The sequence below is a fragment of the Dendropsophus ebraccatus genome, chromosome 9 (assembly GCF_027789765.1).
Source record: "Dendropsophus ebraccatus isolate aDenEbr1 chromosome 9, aDenEbr1.pat, whole genome shotgun sequence".
Taxonomy (NCBI): domain Eukaryota; kingdom Metazoa; phylum Chordata; class Amphibia; order Anura; family Hylidae; genus Dendropsophus; species Dendropsophus ebraccatus.
Genome location: NC_091462.1, coordinates 89,110,217 through 89,133,285, shown reverse-complemented (window position 1 = coordinate 89,133,285; position 23,069 = coordinate 89,110,217). Strand labels below are relative to the sequence as shown.

The 23,069-nt window shown below is 43.8% G+C and overlaps 1 protein-coding gene across 2 annotated transcripts in view; it reads right to left on the bottom strand.

Annotated features, from left to right (window-relative positions):
- DNAH3 (dynein axonemal heavy chain 3) overlaps positions 1-23,069 on the bottom strand; it is a 257,207-nt gene that overhangs the window by 140,416 nt on the left and 93,722 nt on the right. For both annotated transcript variants that reach the window (XM_069983790.1, XM_069983791.1), the window contains exons 13-17: positions 22,160-22,338; positions 20,478-20,662; positions 17,231-17,354; positions 7,902-8,055; positions 3,903-4,047 (exon numbers count right to left, since the gene is read on the bottom strand). In XM_069983790.1, coding sequence (XP_069839891.1) covers positions 3,903-4,047; positions 7,902-8,055; positions 17,231-17,354; positions 20,478-20,662; positions 22,160-22,338 — 787 coding nt within the window. The remainder of the gene's footprint in view (positions 1-3,902; positions 4,048-7,901; positions 8,056-17,230; positions 17,355-20,477; positions 20,663-22,159; positions 22,339-23,069) is intronic.

Below are 23,069 nucleotides of genomic sequence, written 5' to 3'. Positions count from 1 at the left end.
TAAGCTAGGAACTGGTCCGGATAGAGCAAAGTTGCAATAAGCCTAGGAACTCTATCTTGCAGTGCGGTTGTCAGCAGGGAACCCTCAGCATTCCGCTCATCCCCAACACAGCACACACCGCAACCTTGGGAAATTTCCCCTTTCTGAGGGTGGCAGATCCGATAGTCTGGGAGGGTCACTACACCTCTCTGGCCATCTGGGATTACGCTTTCCCAAGGGACCCCGTAGCAACCCGGCAGGACACTGACCACAGGGGAAGAAGGTACAACCGGCCTTGTAAAATAAAAGAAGGCGTGCCATCACACCTGTGTGCCCAACTGACACTGGCGTCACAAAGTAACACCTCAAGGTCCGGCGGTATCTCGGCTAACCACCACCGGAGTGGAGTCACACTTCACCATCTAGCAAGTGACCGGCCATTCCTTCAACACAACATCACCGGGGGCTCACATCACATGTCTATTGAAGATGATCCACACTGTTCCTGAAAGGTAATTTAAGGATTCTCTCTCATCTGTCACCACCCATAAAGCATAGGGCAACTGTCTCTTGAGTAAATGTCATTGTATCTACAAGTGTATGTCCACAGTGCTGCCCCTCCACACTCCTGTTAGCTTCTGAGGAGCAGCAGGAACAATTCAGTGCTTAGTTTAACCCTTCACTGGTTGTAATGCAGAGCTTTCTTTCACTACTTGCATAGCCAATGGAAAAGTGATCCCTTCTACCCCTCACATGCCCCTTATATAGTGATGTACTGTGTAATTAATCCTCCAGCACTTAATAACAGCAATGAGAGAAGTAAAATTGCCTTGTTACCTCTCTGAAGGGTTAATCTAATAAAAGACTTTTAAAACAATAGAAATGACAGGTACGCTTACGTTCATTATACTGTAACCATGTAAGGTTAGCAATTTATTCAATTGGGTGCCATAAACTATATTAGGACTAGGGTAGTATCATGATCTAAAGGCCCTATTCCACCAACAGATCTGACGACAGATTATCTGCCAAAGATTTGAAGCCAAACGCAGGAACAGACTATAATCAGAGAACAGGTCATAAAGGAAAGACTGGATTTCTCCTCTTTACAAAACTTGGTTCAGTAGAACAACAGTGGTGGGGGTCTGGGAATTGCTGACATTAAAGGGGTTATCCAGCAAAAACCTTTTTCTTTCAAATCATCTGGTTTCAGCAAGTTATATAGATTTGTAATTAACTTCTATTTAAAAATTGCAAGTCTTCCCATACTTATCAGCTGCTGAATATCCTGCAGGAAATGTTTTCTTTTCAGTCTGACACAGTTTTCTCTGTGTCAGGAACTGTCCAGAGCAGGAGAGGTTTTCTATGGGATTTGTTACTGCTCTGGGCAGTTTCTGACATGGACAGAGAAAATCTTTAGTACTCACTACACTGACATACAGGGTTAACATGAAAATGGAATCTACAGTATAGATGAGAGAAAAGCAACCAGAGATGCATTGACTGAAGCCCCTCTCAGTGAATGTATGGTCAATGTTCCAGGAAAATGAGATGAGCCTGTTAGTGCATCTCGGATAATATTAAAATATATTGGACAGAACCTCAGATATAATACATTATGGCTGTAAACTTCACTTGGTGCTTTAGAAAATAAAAAAATGTATTATTCACATGTGTTCTCCAAAGAAGCAATGTGCTCTAACTAATCTTCAGTGCTAGCACATAGAGAACACTGGAGCTGCCAGACTGTATGTATCTGCATCTAAGAACACGCCGACCATAGAAATGATGTATGAGTCATTCTCATTCAATGAATCCATGCTGTTAGGTAATTATAATGCAAATGTTTCATTAGAAGTAAGGAAACAAACAACGGTAAGGATTATATGTGCTTAATAGAATATACTATATAGTCCTATTAATAGGCAAGAAGTCCAACAGGTTCATCTAGTGCACAATTATTCTTTGGGTTTAATCAGATTTTTGCAGCTTTTTATACATATTTTAAGCTCAATAATACCAGGACGCGGTAAGCTCCTAGACCATACTGCTCCAACCGCGTTGGATCCGGCAGGACAGTCCCAATTTTGGGGTGACATAGCGCCATCCTAGGACGGCCCTCATGTGTCCAGCTGTCCCCCCAGCAGCTGCTGACACTGTCCCTTACACTGTAAGCACTCCTCATGAGCGCTAACAGTGACACCGACAGGCCGGGTCTGATTGCAGTCCTCCCCCCCGGACACTGAAATGCAGAGATCTGTGGTACAGGCATCCTGTTCATGTTCACTGTTCTAGCCCCTTGGCGTCGGCACACCCCTCTCCTGTTTGACCCAGGTGTGATGTCATGTCCTGTGATGTCATGTCCTGCAACTTCCGATGCAGGATGCCTGCACCACAACTCTCTGTACTTGGAAATAGGAGCTCTAGGAGGAGACTACGGGGGCAATGTGAGAAGTAAGTATCCTTTTGGGTTTTTTACTTTTCACATGGAAGGTACTACACGGAGGAAGGGGGCTATACAATGTTGGGGCTACACTGGGGGGGCTACAAAGGGGAGCTATACTATGTGGGGGCTAAGTTGAAAAGGGGGGCTATACTATGTTGGAGCTACAAAGTGGGCTATACTAAGTAGGGGCTACAAAGGGGGGCTATACTAGGTGGGACCTACACAGAGGGGGCTATACTATGTGGGGGCTACTCAGGGGAGGGCTATACTATGTGGGGGCTACACAGGGAGGGCTATACTATGTGGGGGCTACACAGGGAAGGGCTATACTATGTGGGTGCTATACTTTGTTGGGGCTGCTACACAGAGGGACCTGTACTTTTGGGGGGCTCCTGCACAGGATGGGGGTATGAGTCACTATGTGGTGAAGATGAGGTGATAATATTTGCTTCTAATGTAATGGTAATAGGTGATGTGGCTATGGGGGCCTGGCATATTGCTGTGAATGTCCCGTTTTCCTCCCAGCAAAAGTTGGTTGGTATGTCCTAGACTCCCTGTTGTATTTTAGAGGTGTGGGTATGCAGGGGACTTGCACCTTTGTATCAGTAAACAACAATTTGATGCATTAGTGTCTAAGGGGTCCTGGCGCTTTGACTTTTTGGGCCATATTTTCTGTTTCAAAAAAAAAAAAAATAGTTTATCATGTTTATCAGCTATTTGTTAAAATGTAACAAATAAATAACCATTTTCTTCAGAAGTTTTTCATCCATTTTTGCTACAGCAAACGAGATTGGTGAAAAGAGCCCCAAAAGCATGAAAAAATTAAGAAAAAAAAAACAAGCAGAATTGTATGTAATTTAATGGCCATAAAATGACAGCTATAACATTTTGCTGGATGCAAATTACCAGCCATTTCTCCAGTTAAATTTAAGATGCAGATCTTGCATGTAGAGCAGAAGCAAAGTAGCTGACGTATGAAGAAATCTCCTTCATGGGCCACAGAAATATAACAACAAAGCTCAAATGCAAAAAATTACCAAAAATTTTCGCCTTCCTACTACTGCACAGTCTCTAAAAAAAACTTTTTGAAATTAAAGGGGTACTCTGGCCCTTTAATTTTTTTTTATATATTGTAGCCATATATCGAAAAAGACTCCTGACGAACACTCCTGAAGCAAGACAGTGCTGTGGTCAGTGATTGGCTGGGGAGAACCGGGAACGTCCGGGGAGAACCCTGTGGTAGCATGGTGAAGTAATGTCTAAATACCAGCAGCAATATATTAATAAATTTAAAGGGCTGGAGTACTCCTTTAAAAGTAATGAGAATGTCGATTACGATTACAATGAGATGCATGTCATACATTGTCCCGGATCAATAATGGTTCAGGAATGGCATTTTACTCTTGTATAAATGTATCATATAGGTTGCACAGAGGAGCCCTGAGAGCAATGTACATTATGAAGGTAATGGACTCACCATTCATCCAGTCCTCGGATTTACAGTGGAAATTATACGCGGTTGCCCAGAGTTGTTCGAAAGGCACCTTGTTTATCATTGTCTCTTGCAACAAAGGAAATTGACTTTTCTCCCATTCAAGTAACTCTTCTTCTTTATTGATAGCCTATAAAAAGCACTCGCTCTTTATTATGTGGACAGGCTTGACAAATCTGCAGTTACCCTTAAAGCGCTAAATGAAACATATGACATCTCTTGAATCGCATAGATTCAGAATAGGAAATACATCTTATTATCATTATTATTATTATTTATTTGTAACTTTTTTTTTTTTATTTCAGAGTGCTGCATATATAATAGTAAAGGGTAAACATATACTGTAAATCGTCTGTAAAAAGTAAATGACATGGCTGAAGAGAAGAGGACACTGCCCATGAGGTCTTACAATCTTCATGACTACATAATATAAAGGACACACTTACCTCTGAACTCTACTTTTGTCAGGTATAAAAAAAAAGATGGACCCCACAGGCCCAAATAACTTCTTAAAGTGGTCATATATAAAAGTTAGTATTACAAAGTGGGGAACGATTGACTATAATCTGCTGATCAGGCTATATGAGTATACAGGAGACACCATCACCAATGACTGTGTATATTTTTGGTCAGCTACAATGGGCAAAATTAGCTATTTTGGCAGCCATTCACCTTTCATGGAAGACCACACTTAAAGGATCTTCTTGTAGACTGTTCTCAATAGCATTCAGTAGGACGCTGAAACTACAGGCTACAATCGTGGGAGTTTGGGGTACAATGAGAAGACCTAATCCTTTTGGGGGAATATGTATCGCTGGACCCTACTACCTAAGGTGAGAACATGGTATAAGCTTGGCATGTTCACAGGCTTGCACTTATATTTTATAGGGCGTGCGGGTTTGGTGGGGTAACTGGGCGTGGGGCTATATTTAAGATCGCATTCAAGTACGCCAATCTTAATAAATGTCCTCTAAGAAATCAAAATTTAGGTAATATACAAGTATTTACTACAACAGACATGTCAAAAGAGCTTTAATATAGACCAAAAAGGGGTTAAAAGTGAATATAGAAAGTGATTTGTCCATATATTAGATGGCTAAATGAATGGACTAATGCTGCGTTTACACAAAGCGATAATTTGCCAAATCGATAGTTTACCGATTTTGAAGCAACAATTTGGTTTTATAACGATCAGTGTTTAGACGAATAAATCGTTAGATAAATCGTTAGAACATTGGTAAGAAAAATCGTTATTGCGATCGTTTTTAAGATCTTTCACATAGGGTGAATCCTTGACAGACTGTATATATGAAGCGATCTGCGATTTTTTAGCGATTGACCAACGACGAATTGAGAACATGTTGAAAGATCAATATGAACGATTTCTCCCTCGTCGCTTGATCGTTTGCTGTGTTTACACGGTACGATTATCGCTCAAATGTGATCGTTATTGCAAAAATTCGAACGATAATCGCTCCATGTAAATGCAGAATAACATGATACTCGTGAGTACAGCTCACCAGCCACTATTGTGTATTTATGAATTCATTTATACTATTTCTATACCAGTGACAACACTAGCAACACAGACTAGGCCACATACTAAGAGTTTCTTCCCCTTTGTGTAAGACTAATGGGTTCCGCGAACAGTAGCAAACACCCACCTTCCATAATACCTAACCTATTTAGCTGTGATGAGGAGAACCTTAGTGATACATTTATTGTTGATCTACTCAATAGTGTGGATATAAGTGATGAGAACTGTAAAAAGACTGTGGGCTTGGAGTGTTCTGCCCATCCAGCAGCTGACTGAATCTTCCCACACTGTCCTATTCATCATCAGAATCAGCACAATAAAAACTATTACTTAAAGGAGTTGGCCACTTTATTATTCATTTATAAATAATGTTGTATTTATAATGATGTGCCATAGACTTATTTAGACTTCCTCCTGCTGTGCCCAGTTTTCACAATAAGGATCAGTTCGCACTAAGGAATTAGCAATGAATTAGCGAGGGAAGTGTTCCAGGCAGAAAGTGTTCTTGCGGAATTTGCGAGGAAAGTGTTCCCCTCGGAATCACCTCTGGCGGAATTCTGTGCAAATTCACTTTTCATTCTTTTTTTCAAATTCAGCGCGGATTTAGTGAGCATTCCGCGCGGGATCCCCAATGATTCAGTGCTGAACATTTTCACAGCAGAAACTCATTGCTCTATTCATTTCAATGGGATTCTGCCAACGGAATTTGCCAGAAGAATTGACATGTCAATTCTTCTGGTGGAAAGCAGATCCGCCATAGAAAATTCTGTGCGGAAATTCCGCTGTGTGAACTGCAGAGCGCAAATTCCATTGAACTCAATGGAATTTGGCTCTGCAATATATTTTCAGGCGGAATTTTCAATGAGGAATCGTCGCTGAAATTCAGCGCTGATTTCTCAGTGTAAACTGGCCGTAACAGAAACCCTGCCCTGAATATGAAGCATAAAGGGGAATATGACCATGCTCCTCCCTTGGTATCCTCCACTGTGCCTGTATAAGCCTACGGAGGATGCTCAAGAAGGAGCATGGTTTTGTGTTCATGGTATAAATGAGTATACACAGGCCAAGCAATCCACCTGACAGAGAAACAATTGTGAAACATCATTAGCGGCATACCTGCTATAGAGGAAGATCATATGACTTCTGTGTCATGGTGGGTGATAGTCCAACACTGAACTACACATCCTAGAGTTTTGCAGGAATTAAGTACTGTGTTAGACAGACCCTTACTCCTAATATTAAAAGATTCTATAATGACAGGAATTTTTCCACATGACTGGCGCATAGCCCCGTAAGTCTAACATCTATAGTAAGTAAAGTATTTGAGGGTTTTGTAAGAGATATCTTGAATCTGAATATGATATCTGAATGAAAATAATCTTCTACTGCAGCCCCAGCATGGTTTTTTGAGGGGTTGGTCCTGTCAGACTAATCTGATCGGCTTCTAGGAGGAGGTCAGTTATAGACTGGACCTGGGGGAGTGGATGTTGTGTATCTGGCCTTTTTTTTAAAGGCATTGGATACTGTGCCGCATAAAAGGTTGGTCTATAAAATGAGGATGCTGGGACTAGGGGAAAATGTATGTAAATGGGTAAGTACCTGGAGTGATAGAAAGCATAGGGTGGTCATTGATGGAACATATTCTGATTGGATTTTAGTTACTAGCGGGGCACCACAGGGGTCAATATTGGGTCCACTTCTTTTTTAATATGTTTATTAATGACCTTGTAGGGGGGCTACAGAGTAGAATCTCCATTTTTGCAGATGATTCTTAATTGGATAAAGTAATCACCACAGAGGAGGATAATATATTACAGAGGGATTTGGAGAAGCTGGAGGCTTGGGCAGAGAAATGGCAAATGAAGTTTAATGTGGATAAATGTAAGGTTATGCACTTAGGCCGTAGAAATAATAAGTACAGTTATGTGCTAAATAATAAAACACTGGGTAACACGGCTTCTGAAAAGGACCTGGGGGTATTGATGGACAGTAAACTCAACTTTAGTGATCAGTGCCAGGCAGCAGCTGCCAAGGCTAATAAAATAATGGGATGCATCAAAAGAGGCATAAATGCTAAAGATGAGAACATAGCTTTGCCTCTTTATTGCCTTCCTACGGATCAACACAGTAGGGTTATGGGTTGAACTTGATGGACTTTTTTCAACCTTGCTAACTACAGTATGTTACTCTGTAAGAAAAAGCCAACCCCACCAATTTCAGCAGGATCAACCATGTAATGTGTAAAGGGGTTCCCAGAGTCTCCCCAAATGGCAGATTGGTTATCACACTATTAATACAGATGTTAATACAACATTACCATCAGACATATTAAGCCCAAAAGATACTAAGTTTACTTGTTTGTTCCTCTGTTTTTGTTACCATTATAATCTCCAAAAGCCATATATTATTCTCATAGGATATTATGTGCAATATAAAGAATGACCAACCTCAAACTCTGCAAGGGCTGCAGTCAGGTTCTTGTCAAGCTCATTTAGTTTTTCAACATTATTCTTCATCTCGTCTATGGTCATTACCTCCCGTTTCTTAAAAGACTCGATTTCTGAATTGTAGCTATTGAGCAGTTTCTCAAAATCTGTGCGCCTACGGAGAAAAGGTATGGTGTGTCATTTCATGGTGTTCTAATGGGATACAAAGGGACACATTAGTTAGTATAACCATGTCTATGTTTGAGGTAAGTGACCGTAATGGATTTTTGAAAATTGATATATCATGCATATTCGTGCCAACAGTTTTCAGATCACTACCCCATGAGCATCACATACATATATTTAGTGATGCTGTGTGATCTGGCATTTTTGGTAAAAACTTTCTTAATTCCGGACTGGCGGTGTCACAGAGGCACGTCTATGACACTGTCTGCTCCCGCTGTATCTTCAGGCTGCTGCCCTTCCTCCTCCAGAATGATTGACAGACGAAGGAGGTGGGGGCAGCCTAAAGATACAGCGACACTGTCAGCCTGGGATAAAGAATGTATAAACTGAGGATGCCAGATCACACAGCATCGCTAAAGATATTTATGTAATGCTCGTGTGATAGACATCTATATATACATATTCGTGCTCTCAGTTTACCTTTAAAAAACATATTTTCAAAACTTTTAAAATTCTCCTTTACTGGAGAAAGTAATGTACATACAAAGTGTAGATACAGCACTACACAGTGAAATAATAATAATGTAAAGAACTAAAGCCATGGAAAACTAACAAAGTCTACAGGTCATTCTTGAACATGGAGAGAAGGATCATGTGTTCTTTGTACTTTTTGTGAGATGGCAGCAGCAGAGTACAGTGCATGTGGATGACAGTTTTAAGCACATGCCTTTCTTTCCGCAAGGAACATGGAAGATGCGGCACATCTTATGTCAATGATGTTGTATATTCTCAGCGTTAGTATGAGTAAAATTCGTGGTAAATCTCAAAAAAAATCCCAAGCTGCACATTAAGACTTTGCTGAGGATTTGTGGCAAAATCCAAACAAGAAATATTCAACCGCACATGGAATTACCTTTATCTTGGAGCTGAAGAGGGCTCAATAACCGACAACGGCGGTAATAAATGGTATGGGAGAAGTACTGTATCGAGAAAGATCATAACAATCCGGGTTAATTAGAGGTGAACTAAAAACTATGTATAGCTATATCAGGGGGTAGTACAGAGACCTCCCCCATGACCATGTATACCCAGGACTGTATCCATGACAAGGGGGCCTCCTTTTCATCTAGAGGAAAGTTCCTACACCAGCGCAGAAGGGGATTCCCTATTGTAAGAGCAAAAAAGTTATAGAGCTCAATGCTAGAGGAAGATGTCGTGATGGACTAAATAGAAGAGTTCAAAAGAGGCCTGGATGCATTTCTGAAGTGTAATAATATTACAGGTTATAGTCAGCGGAGAAGGAGTGTGGATCCAGAGATTTATTCTGCCAGAAGCATTTTTCCTCCTTATTTTTTCTACCTCATAGGGTTTTTTTTGCCTTCTTCTGGATGAACACTTTGGGGTAACTATAGAGTATGGTCTAAGTAATTGCAGATGTGTGATGGTTATGCATTAGAACAGGTACAGTGTAATTATAAACGTCTCAACCCGTTTAGCTGTGAAATATATCATACGTCACAGATGGATCGTGCTTTCCAGTATACTGGTGTATGACAGGTTGATGTATGCACTTCATTAGATCTATGCATAGTTACATTTAAAGCTGTCCTCTGTCCTATTCCCATTCTGCCTAGGATATATTGCATTTCACAGATATATGACTAGCCATGGAAATATCAGTCCTCACAATCTTATACCTGATCAATTAGCCATTCAGCTATCATACCAATGGCTGTACAAATGGCTAGAGGTTAACAATTAATCAATATTGCATCAAGCAGTATATGATTATCCACCTGTTCAGAGACTCAGCGGGAGAGCCGGATGCATACAATGCCAAGCAATGTGATGCCTCTATTAGGAGGAATAGAGTCATATTTCTATAAACATTTTAGTTGTATTTTCTTCAATGCTGAAATTTACTGCTTGTAATCTTTAGCTACAAAAACATGTATTTGCTCTTGAACTCAACAAAACAACCTGTACGAGCCGTACTGCACATAAACAGAATGAAGTGATACGTCGCTGCACAAGGAAATGTTATTAGAAAATGGGGAAACAAGTAATGCAGTGCCAGTACCTCAACATCTACAGTGAAGAGGCGGCTGCGGGATTTTGGGCTTCAGGGCAGAGTGGCAAAGAAAAAGCCATATCTGAGACTGGCCAATAAAAGAAAAAGATTAAGATGGGCAAAAGAACACAGACATTGGACAGAGGAAGACTGGAAAAAAGTGTTTGAGGTGTTTGGATCATAAAGAAGAACGTTTGTGAGACGCAGAACAAATGAAAAGATGCTGGAAGAATGCCTGACGCCATCTGTTAAGCATGGTGGAGGTAATGTGATGGTCTGGGGTTGCTTTGGTGCTGGTAAGGTGGGAGATTTGTACAGGGTAAAAGGGATTCTGAATAAGGAAGGCTATCACTCTGCAACGCCATGCCATACCCAGTGGACAGCGCTTGATTGGAGCCAATTTCATCCTACAACAGGACAATGACCCTAAACACACCTCCATATTGTGCAAGAACTATTTACAGCAGAAGCAGGCAGCTGGTATTCTATCATAGGTAATGGAGTGGCCAGCGCAGTCACCAGATCTGAACCCCATTGAGCTGTTGTGGGAGCAGCTTGACCGTATAGTACGCCAGAAGTGGCCATCCAACCAATCCAACTTGTGGGAGCTGCTTCTAGAAGCGTGGGGTGCAATTTCTCCAGCTTACCTCAACAGAATAATAGCTAGAATGCCAAAGGTGTGCAATGCTGTAATTGCTGCAAAAGGTGGATTCTTTGACGAAAGCAAAGTGTGATGTAAAAACAATGTTATTTCAAATACAAATCATTATTTCTAACCTTGTGAATGTCTTGACTCTATTTTCTATTCATTTCACAACGTATGGGGGCGAATAAGTGTGACTTTTCATGGAAAACACAAAATTGTTTGGGTGACCCCAAACATTTGAACGGTAGTGTAAATACCCCCATATACTATCCACATAATCCTACCATATAATATACATGATATAAATATACTCCCATACACTGTCCACATAATCCTACCATAAAATTTAAATTATATGTATACTCCTATACACTGTCCACATAATCCTACCATATAGTATAAATTATATGTAGACCCCTATACACTGTCCATCTAATCTTACCATATAGTATAAATTATATGTATACTCCTGTCACGGCCGTGGCGGCTTCCCGCGTCCCGGGTTGCCGCCGCGACCGCCTCCTGTCCCGTGCAGCCGCCGGGGTCCTTGTGTAGGGACCCGGCGCTGCTGCTGCTTCGGCCCCTGGGGCGCCTCACCTCTCCTCCGTGCATGTCGCGGTCTGTGCCGGCCGGCGCGCGCGTCCCCGCCTCCGAGGGCGCGCGCGCGCCGGCTGTCTCAGATTTAAAGGGGCAGTGCGCTCCTAATTGGTTAGTGGCACCAATCACTCCCCTATAAATCCCAGCATGCCCTGTCCTTAGTGTTGGAGCCTCTACATGCTTCCCATAGCGTTGGCCCAGCCCCCTGTTGTTCCTGTGTCCTATTCCGCTACCTGGTCCTAGTCCCTGTTCCTGAGTCCTATCCGTTACCTGGTCCCTAGTCCCTGTTCCTGGTTCCTGTTCCCCTGTCACTCCATCTGTTCCCGTGTTCAGCCTGTCACGTGCGCTCTTACCTGCAGACCATTGCCTGTGCCATCTCCTGCCACGCCTCGCCTGCCGACACCAGCAACCAAGCCAGGGGTAGCGACCTGGGGGTCGCCTGCCGCAGCTAGTCCATCCCGCCTTGCGGCGGGCTCTGGTGAAAACCAGCGGCCCCTTAGACTCCGCCCCCTGGTGAGGTTAGTGCCATCGCTGATGTCGGTCCAGTGGATCCACTACTCCAGGCGTTACAGTAGGCTCCAACCATGGATCCCGGCGAGGTGCCTGATCTCCGTGACGTCGCCAGAGTGGTCACTCAGCAGGCGCAACAAATCCAGAAACAGTCGCAGCAGATCCAGCAACTCACTACCGCCTTACAGCAGCAGACTACTGCCCAGCGCACACCACCTCCTGACGCTTCTTCTTCACTCCGACTGGCTCTCCCAAGCAAGTACTCTGGGGACTCTAAGTTGTGCAGAGGATTCTTGACTCAGTGCACCATGCACATTGAACTTTTGAGTAGTCAGTTTTCCACCGTGCGCTCTAAAGTGGCTTTCATCATCAGCCTATTGGAAGGTAGAGCCCTGGCCTGGGCCACGCCACTGTGGGACCGTGATGATCCTGTTGCTGCCAATCTCCGGGCCTTCCTATTCGAGTTTCGCTCCGTCTTTGAGGAACCTGCCCGTGCTTCTTCAGCCGAGACTGCTCTCCTCAACCTCTCTCAAGGCAGCTCCTCTGTTGGTGACTACGCCATCCAGTTCCGCACCCTGGCAGCTGAATTGGACTGGAAAGAGGCCGCCCTATTGGCCACCTTCAAGAAGGGTCTGTCTAGTCGAGTGAGAGACGTGCTCACTGCCCGAGACCTGCCTACCTCCCTGAACGAACTCATTCTACTGGCCACCCGAGTTGATACTCGTTTTTCGGAGAGGGAGGAGGAGGTTCGGCATGAACATTTACTAAGCCGTTCCCGTCGCCATCCCCAGCTGGCGCCGGTTTTCCAGAATCCTGACCTTTCGATGTCCCAGCCCTCTCCTGAGATTCCTATGCAGGTGGAACGGCCTCACCTGACGCCTGATGAAAGAATCCGGCGCCTGGAGCGGAATCTCTGTCTCTATTGCGGTGGTTCCGATCACTTCCGGCTGGGATGTCCCCTACGTCCCCAAACATCCGGAAAATGCTCGCACCTAGGTCCGGTGGGACAGGTGTCCCTAGGTGTGAATGCCACCTTTCCAAGTCTGTCTATGCCAGTTTCCATCCGGACTCCCTCAGGACAAAATCATCAGACTACTGCCTTCCTCGATTCTGGGTCAGCAGGCAGTTTTATTGCGGCAACATTGGTCCAAAGATGGCGGCTACCCGTGACCCGACTAGCCAGGCCCCTGACTATCTCCTCGGTCACGGGCGAAATTCTTACCGACCGTGTGTACTACCAGACCGCACCTTTAGTCCTCCAGGTGGGTCCTTTACATCAAGAAGAGATATCCTTCTACGTCCTGCCCCATTCTTCCCCCGCGGTCCTCCTGGGACTCCCGTGGCTGCAAGAACATGCCCCTCAGCTGGACTGGAGAACCGGGGAGATTCTCAGTTGGGGTCAGGACTGTTCCAACCAGTGTGTCAAGTCACCTCAGACCAAGTGTACTATGTCGTTTTCTGTCCCTGCCAAGCCTCTATCCGGCCTACCGGCAGAAGACCAAGACTCGGCGGATGCCTTCTCTGCCAAGGTGTACCCTCTCTCCGTACCCAAGACTGAGGTCATGTCCTCTCACCACCGGGAGAACTTACAGAAGGACCTCGTCCACAGACCCACATTCCCTTGCCACGTTTTACCGCCTGATCGCCTAGTACCAGTCGTCACCTCCCCTCTTCGGAGAGTACCCCCCGGAAAGACTCATGTTCACCCTGCGCTTCGAAGAGGTATTTTGAAGTGGGGACATTCCTCGTTGGAGGCCGGGCACCCTGGAGCCCGTAAGACCGGCCAACGGATCTCGCGCCACTACTGGTGGCCCAGTCTATCCCAAGATGTCAAAGACTTTGTGGCTTCCTGTGCCATTTGCAGGCAAGAAAGAGGGGGAGGCCAAAGGGGGGGGGTATTGTCACGGCCGCGGCGGCTTCCCGCGTCCCGGGTTGCCGCCGCGACCGCCTCCTGTCCCGTGCAGCCGCCAGGGTCCTTGTGTAGGGACCCGGCGCTGCTGCTGCTTCGGCCCCTGGGGCGCCTCACCTCTCCTCCGTGCATGTCGCGGTCTGTGCCGGCCGGCGCGCGCATCCCCGCCTCCTAGGGCGCGCGCGCGCCGGCTGTCTCAGATTTAAAGGGGCAGTGCGCTCCTAATTGGTTAGTGGCACCAATCACTCCCCTATAAATCCCAGCATGCCCTGTCCTTAGTGTTGGAGCCTCTACATGCTTCCCATAGCGTTGGCCCAGCCCCCTGTTGTTCCTGTGTCCTATTCCGCTACCTGGTCCTAGTCCCTGTTCCTGAGTCCTATCCGTTACCTGGTCCCTAGTCCCTGTTCCTGGTTCCTGTTCCCCTGTCACTCCATCTGTTCCCGTGTTCAGCCTGTCACGTGCGCTCTTACCTGCAGACCATTGCCTGTGCCATCTCCTGCCACGCCTCGCCTGCCGACACCAGCAACCAAGCCAGGGGTAGCGACCTGGGGGTCGCCTGCCGCAGCTAGTCCATCCCGCCTTGCGGCGGGCTCTGGTGAAAACCAGCGGCCCCTTAGACTCCGCCCCCTGGTGAGGTTAGTGCTATCGCTGGTGTCGGTCCAGTGGATCCACTACTCCAGGCGTTACAACTCCTATACACTACATATAATCCTACCAAAGAATATACATGAAATATATATATACTCCTATACACTATACTAACAGTCCACATAATCCTACTACAGTATATAGATGATTACAAAGCAGTAGACAGAGTGCAGTGTGCAGCAGTGATTCCATGTGGATTGCCTATCTGATATAGTGATGGCATATGTCTGGGACCCCACCAAGTAACAAATTACTGTATTTCAGCACATAGTGCCTCTTTGGCTACCTGGCTGTGCAAACTGCATCTCTGCCCCATTCAACTGAACAAGACCAGCTGCCATCTCTGTTAACAGAGACCACCGACCTCAGAAGGGAATGCCGCCCCATACCAGCAAGTGCCCCCTTCATTCTCACAATCTGTGGCCGTCCAACCTCTGTCATACAAAAATTTCAATCAACATGTTACCAGTTATACTAAATGTTTTCCCACAAAGACGTTTATCAGTCTTCTCAGTTCCTCCTGCGCTATAACACAATGGTGATGGATTAGATAGCATGGTCTTAATGACAGGTTCGCTTTAAACTTTAGCTCATAATTCTAGTCTTGCCCAACAAATGATGTATTGCATTAGTTTACCTCTAACACACATTCCTATATCTTTATTTCCTATATCTATATCCTATATCTTCATTTCCTATCCTACTTTACAAGCCACCCAGCATTACTCCCTAGACCTTTAGGGTTCACAGATCCAGGTACAGGCCAAAAAACAAGAATAGAAAGTAATTGCTGTGACCCCTTTTTGCGCTTTCAATTACTTTTTAGTATTGTAGCTCAATTCCTTATACTGCTGGCAGGAAAACTTTAGCTCTACAGACACCGAAGAAGCTTAACAAAATGACTGTGAACAAGTCTGGTATATAAGAGAGAAGTACCATGGTGTCATCCATATCCCATGCAGCGCTGCCTGTCTGTTCTATGGGAAATACTTCTACAATGTGCAGGGCACAGGATAAAAGATATAGGGAAATCTATAATCCCCTGGTCTTATTCTTAAGGCTTTATTTAGAATCCATTTCTTTCATACAGCAAAGGCATTGTTCTGCAATCTGCAGAGGGTTACAGAAAGTATAACCCCATTGTTCCCTCAATTTCAGAAACAGCCCAGAAATAGTCTGAACGATTATAGCCCTGTACCATAATACAAACAATATTATAGACTATACAGTCATCTCGATCTTTCACATTCTAAGGCCATGTTCCGACAGCGTAAGACACCAGCCGTTCCGTCAGAGAAGATCATCCAAGCTGGTACTGATGATCTTCATTGCCGCTGAATTCGGATGCAGGTGCATCACTGCGCGCCCGCATCTGAATCCCCCGCTGTACACAATTCTCCAGCCGCTTGCTCCATTGTGTGAACTGACAGGTTTTCTGCGGCTGCTATTCACTGTATAGCGTCCGCAAAAAACTGACATGTCAGTTTCTTGCGACGCCCCTAGTGATCCTGGCCGGAGTGTATACTACGTGTATACACTCCGTCTGGGATTCCTTAGAAGGCAGCACTACGTAAGTTCCGTAGTATTAACAAACGTGATTATTACGAAACGTACGTAGTGTGAACATAGCCTAATGGTGCGTTTACACAGAGAAATTTATATGACATTTTTTTTTACGCCAGGAATGGATTTGAGAAGAGGAGAAATCTCAGTCTTTCCTTCATGACCCGTTCCCTTTTTATAGTCTGTTCCTGGCCTTGGCTTTAAAAATCTGACAGATAAATCTCTCTGTGTAAAGGCACCCTAACTTCCTTATCTCAGGAATTGACATAACAACTAATTCCATGCCAAGTAAATTAACCCAATCACATATGCAGGAACAGGAAAAAATGGACTCTCCATACGTCCTGGATGTTCTGGAGAGATCCAAACTACATTGCAGAAGCTACAAGGCAACTATACAATGCAAACTTCCATATACTGCAAGATATGGGTGGCATTCAGGCAAAATTAGACACCTGCCAATATTGTGCTTGGTCTTCCTACCCAAGCAGAAAAGCTCTAGAGAGCTCACTATTAAAGGGGTTGTGCAGCGAAAATCTTTTTCTTCCAAATCAACTGGTTTCAGAAAGTTATATAGATTTGTAATTTACTTCTATTTAAAACCTCAAGTCTTCCCATACTTATCAGCAGCTGTACGTCCTGCAGGAAGTGTTTTTTTCTTCTCAGTCTGACACAGTGCTCTCTGCTGCCACCACAAGACAAAAACTGTCCAAATCTCCATAGAAAACGTGTACTGATCTGGAAAGTTCCCGTCTTGGACAGAGATGTCAGCAGAAAGCACTGTGTCAGACTGAAAAGAAAATATTTTCTGCAGGACATACAACAGCTGATAAGTGTGGGAAGACTTGAGATTTTTAAATAGAAGTAAATTTCTGTGCACAAATTTGAAAGTATCCCCTTTAACTATTTGTTTATGGCTTTTGATGTTTGCATCACTATAAGGCTTTTATGTGCACATTTTACAGTATGATCTGCACTGTGGGGTCTCAGCCGACAGCATGTTGGGTTTCAGCTGGTTGATCATTTTGTTCTTGGGGAGATAAGTTGCTGCAGGTGTCTGGCCTTCTCCTCATTCAAAATATGTGCACATTCAACCATGCCGAACATGCATGTCTTAGGGTGAAGGATACCTGCCAGCCATATCAGTTTCCTTCCTCCGTAGTGTCTCCTTTCTACAATGCCTCTATGATTTTGCAGTCAGAAGCCCTGGTCACTCTTACCTTTTCCGCAGCTCATCCTCAGCTTGGTCTCTCCTGGCCATTAAACGGTTGTTGTTGACTTCAAACACTGTTTCTATCTGTTCAGGCCAATGGAATACAGCGCTGTTTAACTTCAGGTCATCATCTGCATGGGATACAACACACATAGAAATAAAAATAATAATGTAATGTATAATCTTCCAATCAAAGCAATAAATATGGGTTCTGGAGTCCAGGATCTGGGAGCAGGAGAGAAATCCTTTGGGGTAACGGCCTATAGGAGAATTATTATGGCAGCCATTATAGCTGTCACACAGCTTTCCCAGAAACTGATATACAAACCAGATAAATAGATAAGATATACAAGAAAGGACAAGTCAAAGTCTAATTATCAGTGATTTGGTTATGTTAAAGGGAAATGTTCCCTAACTTTATTATGATCTATCTGCATGGATTTTTACAGCAGAAGACAATAACATGTTTGTAGCTAATCCTATTATCCTAGATTCCAATATATATTTCCCTGGAGAGAATTCTCCCGCATAGAATATCTGAGAGGGTTCTTACAGTTTCTATAGTCTCTGCACTGGTATCACAATGTTTGTGGTACTAAATATATATACAGTATATATATATATATATATATATATTATCACTTCCCCAATGTTTTTACCTGTGAACATTTAGAGTAAATAAAAGCAGAACAAATAGGACATTAGGTTATTAGGTTAAGGCTATGTTCCCACATAGGGGGAGAGTTATCAATGATGCTGGAAGGCTTTACTAAGAGGCATAAGCCTTTTAGTAAATCTGTCCAGGGCAAAGGGTGTGGGGCTTTATTTAAGACTGGCGTACAAGTGCGCCAGTCTTGATAAATGTTCCCCTTGGTAGTTCACTCAGTCTTTTGCTCAGTATTTTTTCAACTAAAAGCAGGAGTGGGTTGAAAACACAGAAGCTCTGGAAATCTTATAATTCTGACCTCTCAGTGCTACTCCTGATTTTGGTTGAACAAAGACTGACAGAAATACTATCTGTGAACATAGCCTAAAGCTGAAGAAAATAACAGACACTAAAGGCCTATTACACAGCCCAATAATCCGGGGAAAGCGAGCACTGACTTGTCAAGTCAGGTTTACTTCCCCCTCATTCCCTGCTCACTGCTTTTGTTATTACAGGGACAGACAGCAAGCAGGGGGCAGCGAGCGGGGCCGCCCAAACATTACCATGAAAGTCACGTCTGTGCACAAATCTGCACAAAAAAAGCGCCAAGGATGAAGGTAAGTAAGGTATCTTCATCTTCATTGGCCAGTGCGCCGTGAGGGGATTTGCCTTTAAAGTGAATCTATCATCAGACATAAGCAGTGAAGGTTTTACCATTCCCTGATTGAATCCAATGGTGCCCTTCTTTTCCAAATCCACTGCACAGGAAGTGGTAAAATCTTCATTTATTGTGTCTGATGACAGAGTCACTTTAAGGTGGTCAAATGACTGACTGTTATTTCTGATGTCAGTCTTTAACAAAGCTGTTACCTGCTATCTATGGAGCAAGTTCAGTGCCAAAGCTCCCTTCATTCTGGGTGTGCATTCACCATGCTTATATAGTGGATGTCACTATGGGGTTAAAATTAGTTGGATGATCTGAATGATTTGCATACAACCTGCCAATCCCCTCCACCCCCACCAGAAATTTGGAAAACTAGAAGAAATCAGGTGAGGTATAAGCACTGTTTCTCCGCACTGTATTTTGTTAAATTTAAGAGTACAGAATTTTAGACCTAGATAAAATTCATAGGTGGACATTCAACCATCCCACTCCCTGCAATTTTATATTCTGAACCATGAAGTCGTAACTCAGGTTCAGCCATGAAAGAAGAAGAAACGCAGCAGAAGAAAGTGAATCATGCAGAAAGGTCAACCTGCACCCCCATTGTATATAGAGAGATTGTAATGTATTACTGAGTAATGAAGGATGGAGTCACCTGGGATGCTGAACGTTCTCCAGCAGGAATGCCTTAGGCAGCCTCCGTTTAGACATCCAATATTCAAAATCTCTACATACATATTTTCTAATTTGAATGGACTCTTTCATCTTTCACATAATTAGAAAGGGTGCTGGTAAAAGGCATCTTATAAGAAAATCAGCCTTAGGTGCAGAGGGTAAGGTATATAAATAATGACAGCACTAAATAAATAGGTAATAAGCAATTACTGCTATGTGATGAGAGGCACTGAGTGAATGATATTTCACTTCAGTCTATAGGCAGAAGGGAAGCGGCTTATTGACCACTGCATTACTGTTATACCAACTGTAACAGGCAGCGGATGTGGACCCACTGTGCCATCACTGGTTTGGCTTTGGGCCACACCTAGAAGAGAGTTCTAAGTGCTCTGTAGGTCTTCACTCTGTATACCACTACCACATGCGGTCAGGTCAGATGACGCTGTGGAGGCAGGGCAGTGCTCCCAGACAAAGATTACGCTGACTAACAGCGTGAGACCAGTGCTGACAGGGTCAGGGTCAGCACCTGGCAAGCACCAGGGCCCACAGTGCCTCTAGAGGCCCAAAGAGGGAGAGGGGCCCTGTGCTCTAATGTTAATCCCGCTTACTGTAGTGTAGGGTGGGGGGCCAAACATCAGAAGACAGAGAAGGAGCAAGACTGTCAGCATCCTGCACAGAGAGAGAGGGGTGGGGGGGTGCGGTGAATCACCAGATCACATAACCCACAGGTTCTCAATCTTACAGTGTGGAGATCGGCCGACAGAGAGGAAGAAGGAGAAGACTGAGCTGTAAGTACTGTGTGTTAGTCAGTCAGTAATGTCTGTGTCAGTAAGTGTCTGTGTCAGTACATGAGTGTGTGTCAGTAATGTGTGTGTATGTTAGTGGCGTCTCAAGTGATTGTGCATAGTGTGTGGATGATGGGTGCATAGTGGATGGATGAGGGGCCCCCTGAGGCTCTGTTGCCCATGGGCCTGCAAAAACTTGGAGCCGGCCCTGGGTGCCAAGGAGAAAGGTCAGACACATACCTTCCTTCTCATCATCCTAGGCATTATAGGGGGCTTTAGCAGGTTAGATTCATCTAATCTGCTAATAATTCCCCTTTAAACCAATTCTGGAAAACATGTCAATCGTTTCATAATGTTAAAAACTAAAATCTTTTAAAAATACAAATTGTGTGTACTTTAAACTGTATATAGACAAAGAGGCTGAACTTATCCCTCCTGTCCGGTAAAGGAATGACACACACCAATGTTCTTGTAAAATACTTACACTGAAGAGTGGCGTAATCCAGAAGAAACATTAGTCGACTGACTGCCTCTGAAATCTCATCCTTCAGTTTATAAACTGTGACATCACTTGAGGTCCTCAGGAAGTCCGCAAGAGCAACCAGATCTTCAGTGTTTGCCGGCACCTCGCTGACTCTGTCGGCTATTCTGCTGTACTTCAAACAAATACTGGGAACACAAAGTAGAAAACCCCTCTAAGTATGATCATTTATGAAGTCTTGTATTCTTAGGCTATGTATACACACAGCTTTTGGTCCCGCTTTATATTCCTCTGTTTTTTGCAGCCATCTTGTGCTCACCTTTTTTTTGCTAGAATAACATCTGGTAAATAATATAACGTGTGCATTACCATTTGTTTTTCCATTAAGTTCCATTGCAAAATGGGCAAAAACCTGCAGATTTTGGTACAAAAGATGCTGAGACCTCCATTGATCAGTAAAACGAACAGGGGGCACTTCTTCATTGTCAATCATCTCTGTGCAGGCAGCCCCGTAGACTTATAATGGAACTGCCTTGACAGAGTTTGTTGCAAGTCACGGAGTGTTCTTTTCCCAGCTTGTTCTCCTGATCGGTGGGGGTTTCAGCAGTGAGATCCCGAATGATCAAAACTTTCACATGACCCTGTGACATGTCGAAAGTTTTTTTTAAAATAACAGCGCCCTTTTAAGAGTTGTGGAAGTAAAATCTGCTGATAGAATCCCTTTAAATAGCCTGAATGATTTCCCAATTTTGTTCTATCACAAGGGCCGGCGTATCACATAATCTGTCCACTAAGCACATGGTATAAGAAGAAGGATCCCTGGTGTGCTTCATTGTGAAATGTTTTTAATCTCTCATTAATCAAAGGACACAACATCAAACTCCTTATAATTAAAAGTAACGCTTGGTTGTCATGTCAGATCAAATAGACCTACATAGAGCTAACAAGCCTAAAAGGATACATAACCACACTACATGGAGAAAACGACAGATGATGAAAGGAGAACAAATATCACTTATGCAAGCCATTGACTATACCTTCTGTAAAGCTTTGAAATGCTATAAATGAACTTACTATGGTATTAGGTTCCATATTCTACTTTCCGGACTAAATCATTGAGTTACTAATAGCTGCAATTATAAATCTTTAGCAAGTTCAACATTGAAAATTTGTGACTGTCCACCATTGAATGCTAGTTTACACTTTACATGTGGGATGAACAGGGTTTTCCAGACAGAATTAGCTGATGACTAAATAATCTATATTATTGTAGGAAGATATCATAAATTGCATTTTATATCTTTGTATTTCGGTTCTTATTCTGATCCTTGAAGTATTATGGTCTGTTCTAATCAGCAACTGTCCACTATAAACACCCACAAAGGGAAGGTTGTCCCCCTATTCAAATGGGCTTGGATTCCAGCATGGGGCAGAAACACTTACGGACAGACGGCACGCCACTCATTCTCTATGGGACTTCCACATTTTGCTAGACACAGAACTCTATAATTTTTGGAAGCCCCATAGAGAATAAGTGACGTGCTGGCTGTGCATTCATGCTCCCCCCCTTCTCAATTCATTAGGGCAACAACTGCCTTCTGTTCACAGGATCATTGGAGTACCAGTGTTCAGACCCTCACTACTCAGATAGTTGTCACTTAAATAATCCTGTTCGTACACCTCACCTCTTATTGAGCTCCCTGTTTTCATCCACTTCAAATTGAACAAGTTGATCTTTTAATTTCTGGGCTCTGGCACATAGATCTTCATTGAGACGCAAGGCATCCAAACAGAACATGGCCAGAGGGACAGTAATATGCATTGATGCGATTTCTCCCCGCAGCTGTGATAAGTTATTGATTTTCTGTACATAACAAAAAAACAGGTCACTGTATGAGATAAGTAACTTAAAGGGAATTTGTTGGCACACAGACACTGGCCTATCTGATAGGGCATGAGTAGTGAAAGACAAGCTGACATCAGTGGTGTCTGTTATCTATGAATTTTTGTTTTTATATAATCTCAGTTTAAAGGGGTTGTTCAGCCTCAACTAAAAAACTCTGCTGCTGGGGGACACAACAGTGTTGTATACCTACCTGTCCTGCTCTGCCGCAGCTGCCAGGCTGTCCGCCATCATCTCTCTGACAACTTCCAGTGCCATTCCCACAAGATAGCACTGAACTGTCTATGCTGAGCGGCCGTGTCCTGTCAGAATGGCACATCACTGGAAGCAGTCTGTAAAGTATACTGCACTGCTGTGCCCCCTGCAGCAGCAGAGTTTTGTAGCTGAGGCCGGACAACACCAGGGGGGTCACGGAGGTTGGACCACCCCGATCTCATACTTGGCCCCTATCCTGCGGATAGGGGACAAATATTTTTAAATCAGAAAACCCCTTTAATTATTGTTACTAGAGTCTATAACATTTGGCTGGCGTCCCTGACAGTCTGACACCATTCAATCAGAGCTGATGGTGCCAGACTGTGTAGGCTCACACCCCCAAGTGTTAACACCCAGTTCAGTCATAGATTTTCAGTAGAAATAACAGAGGAACAGCACATCACAGAGGTTTATAGACAAATTATCCAGACTTTCAT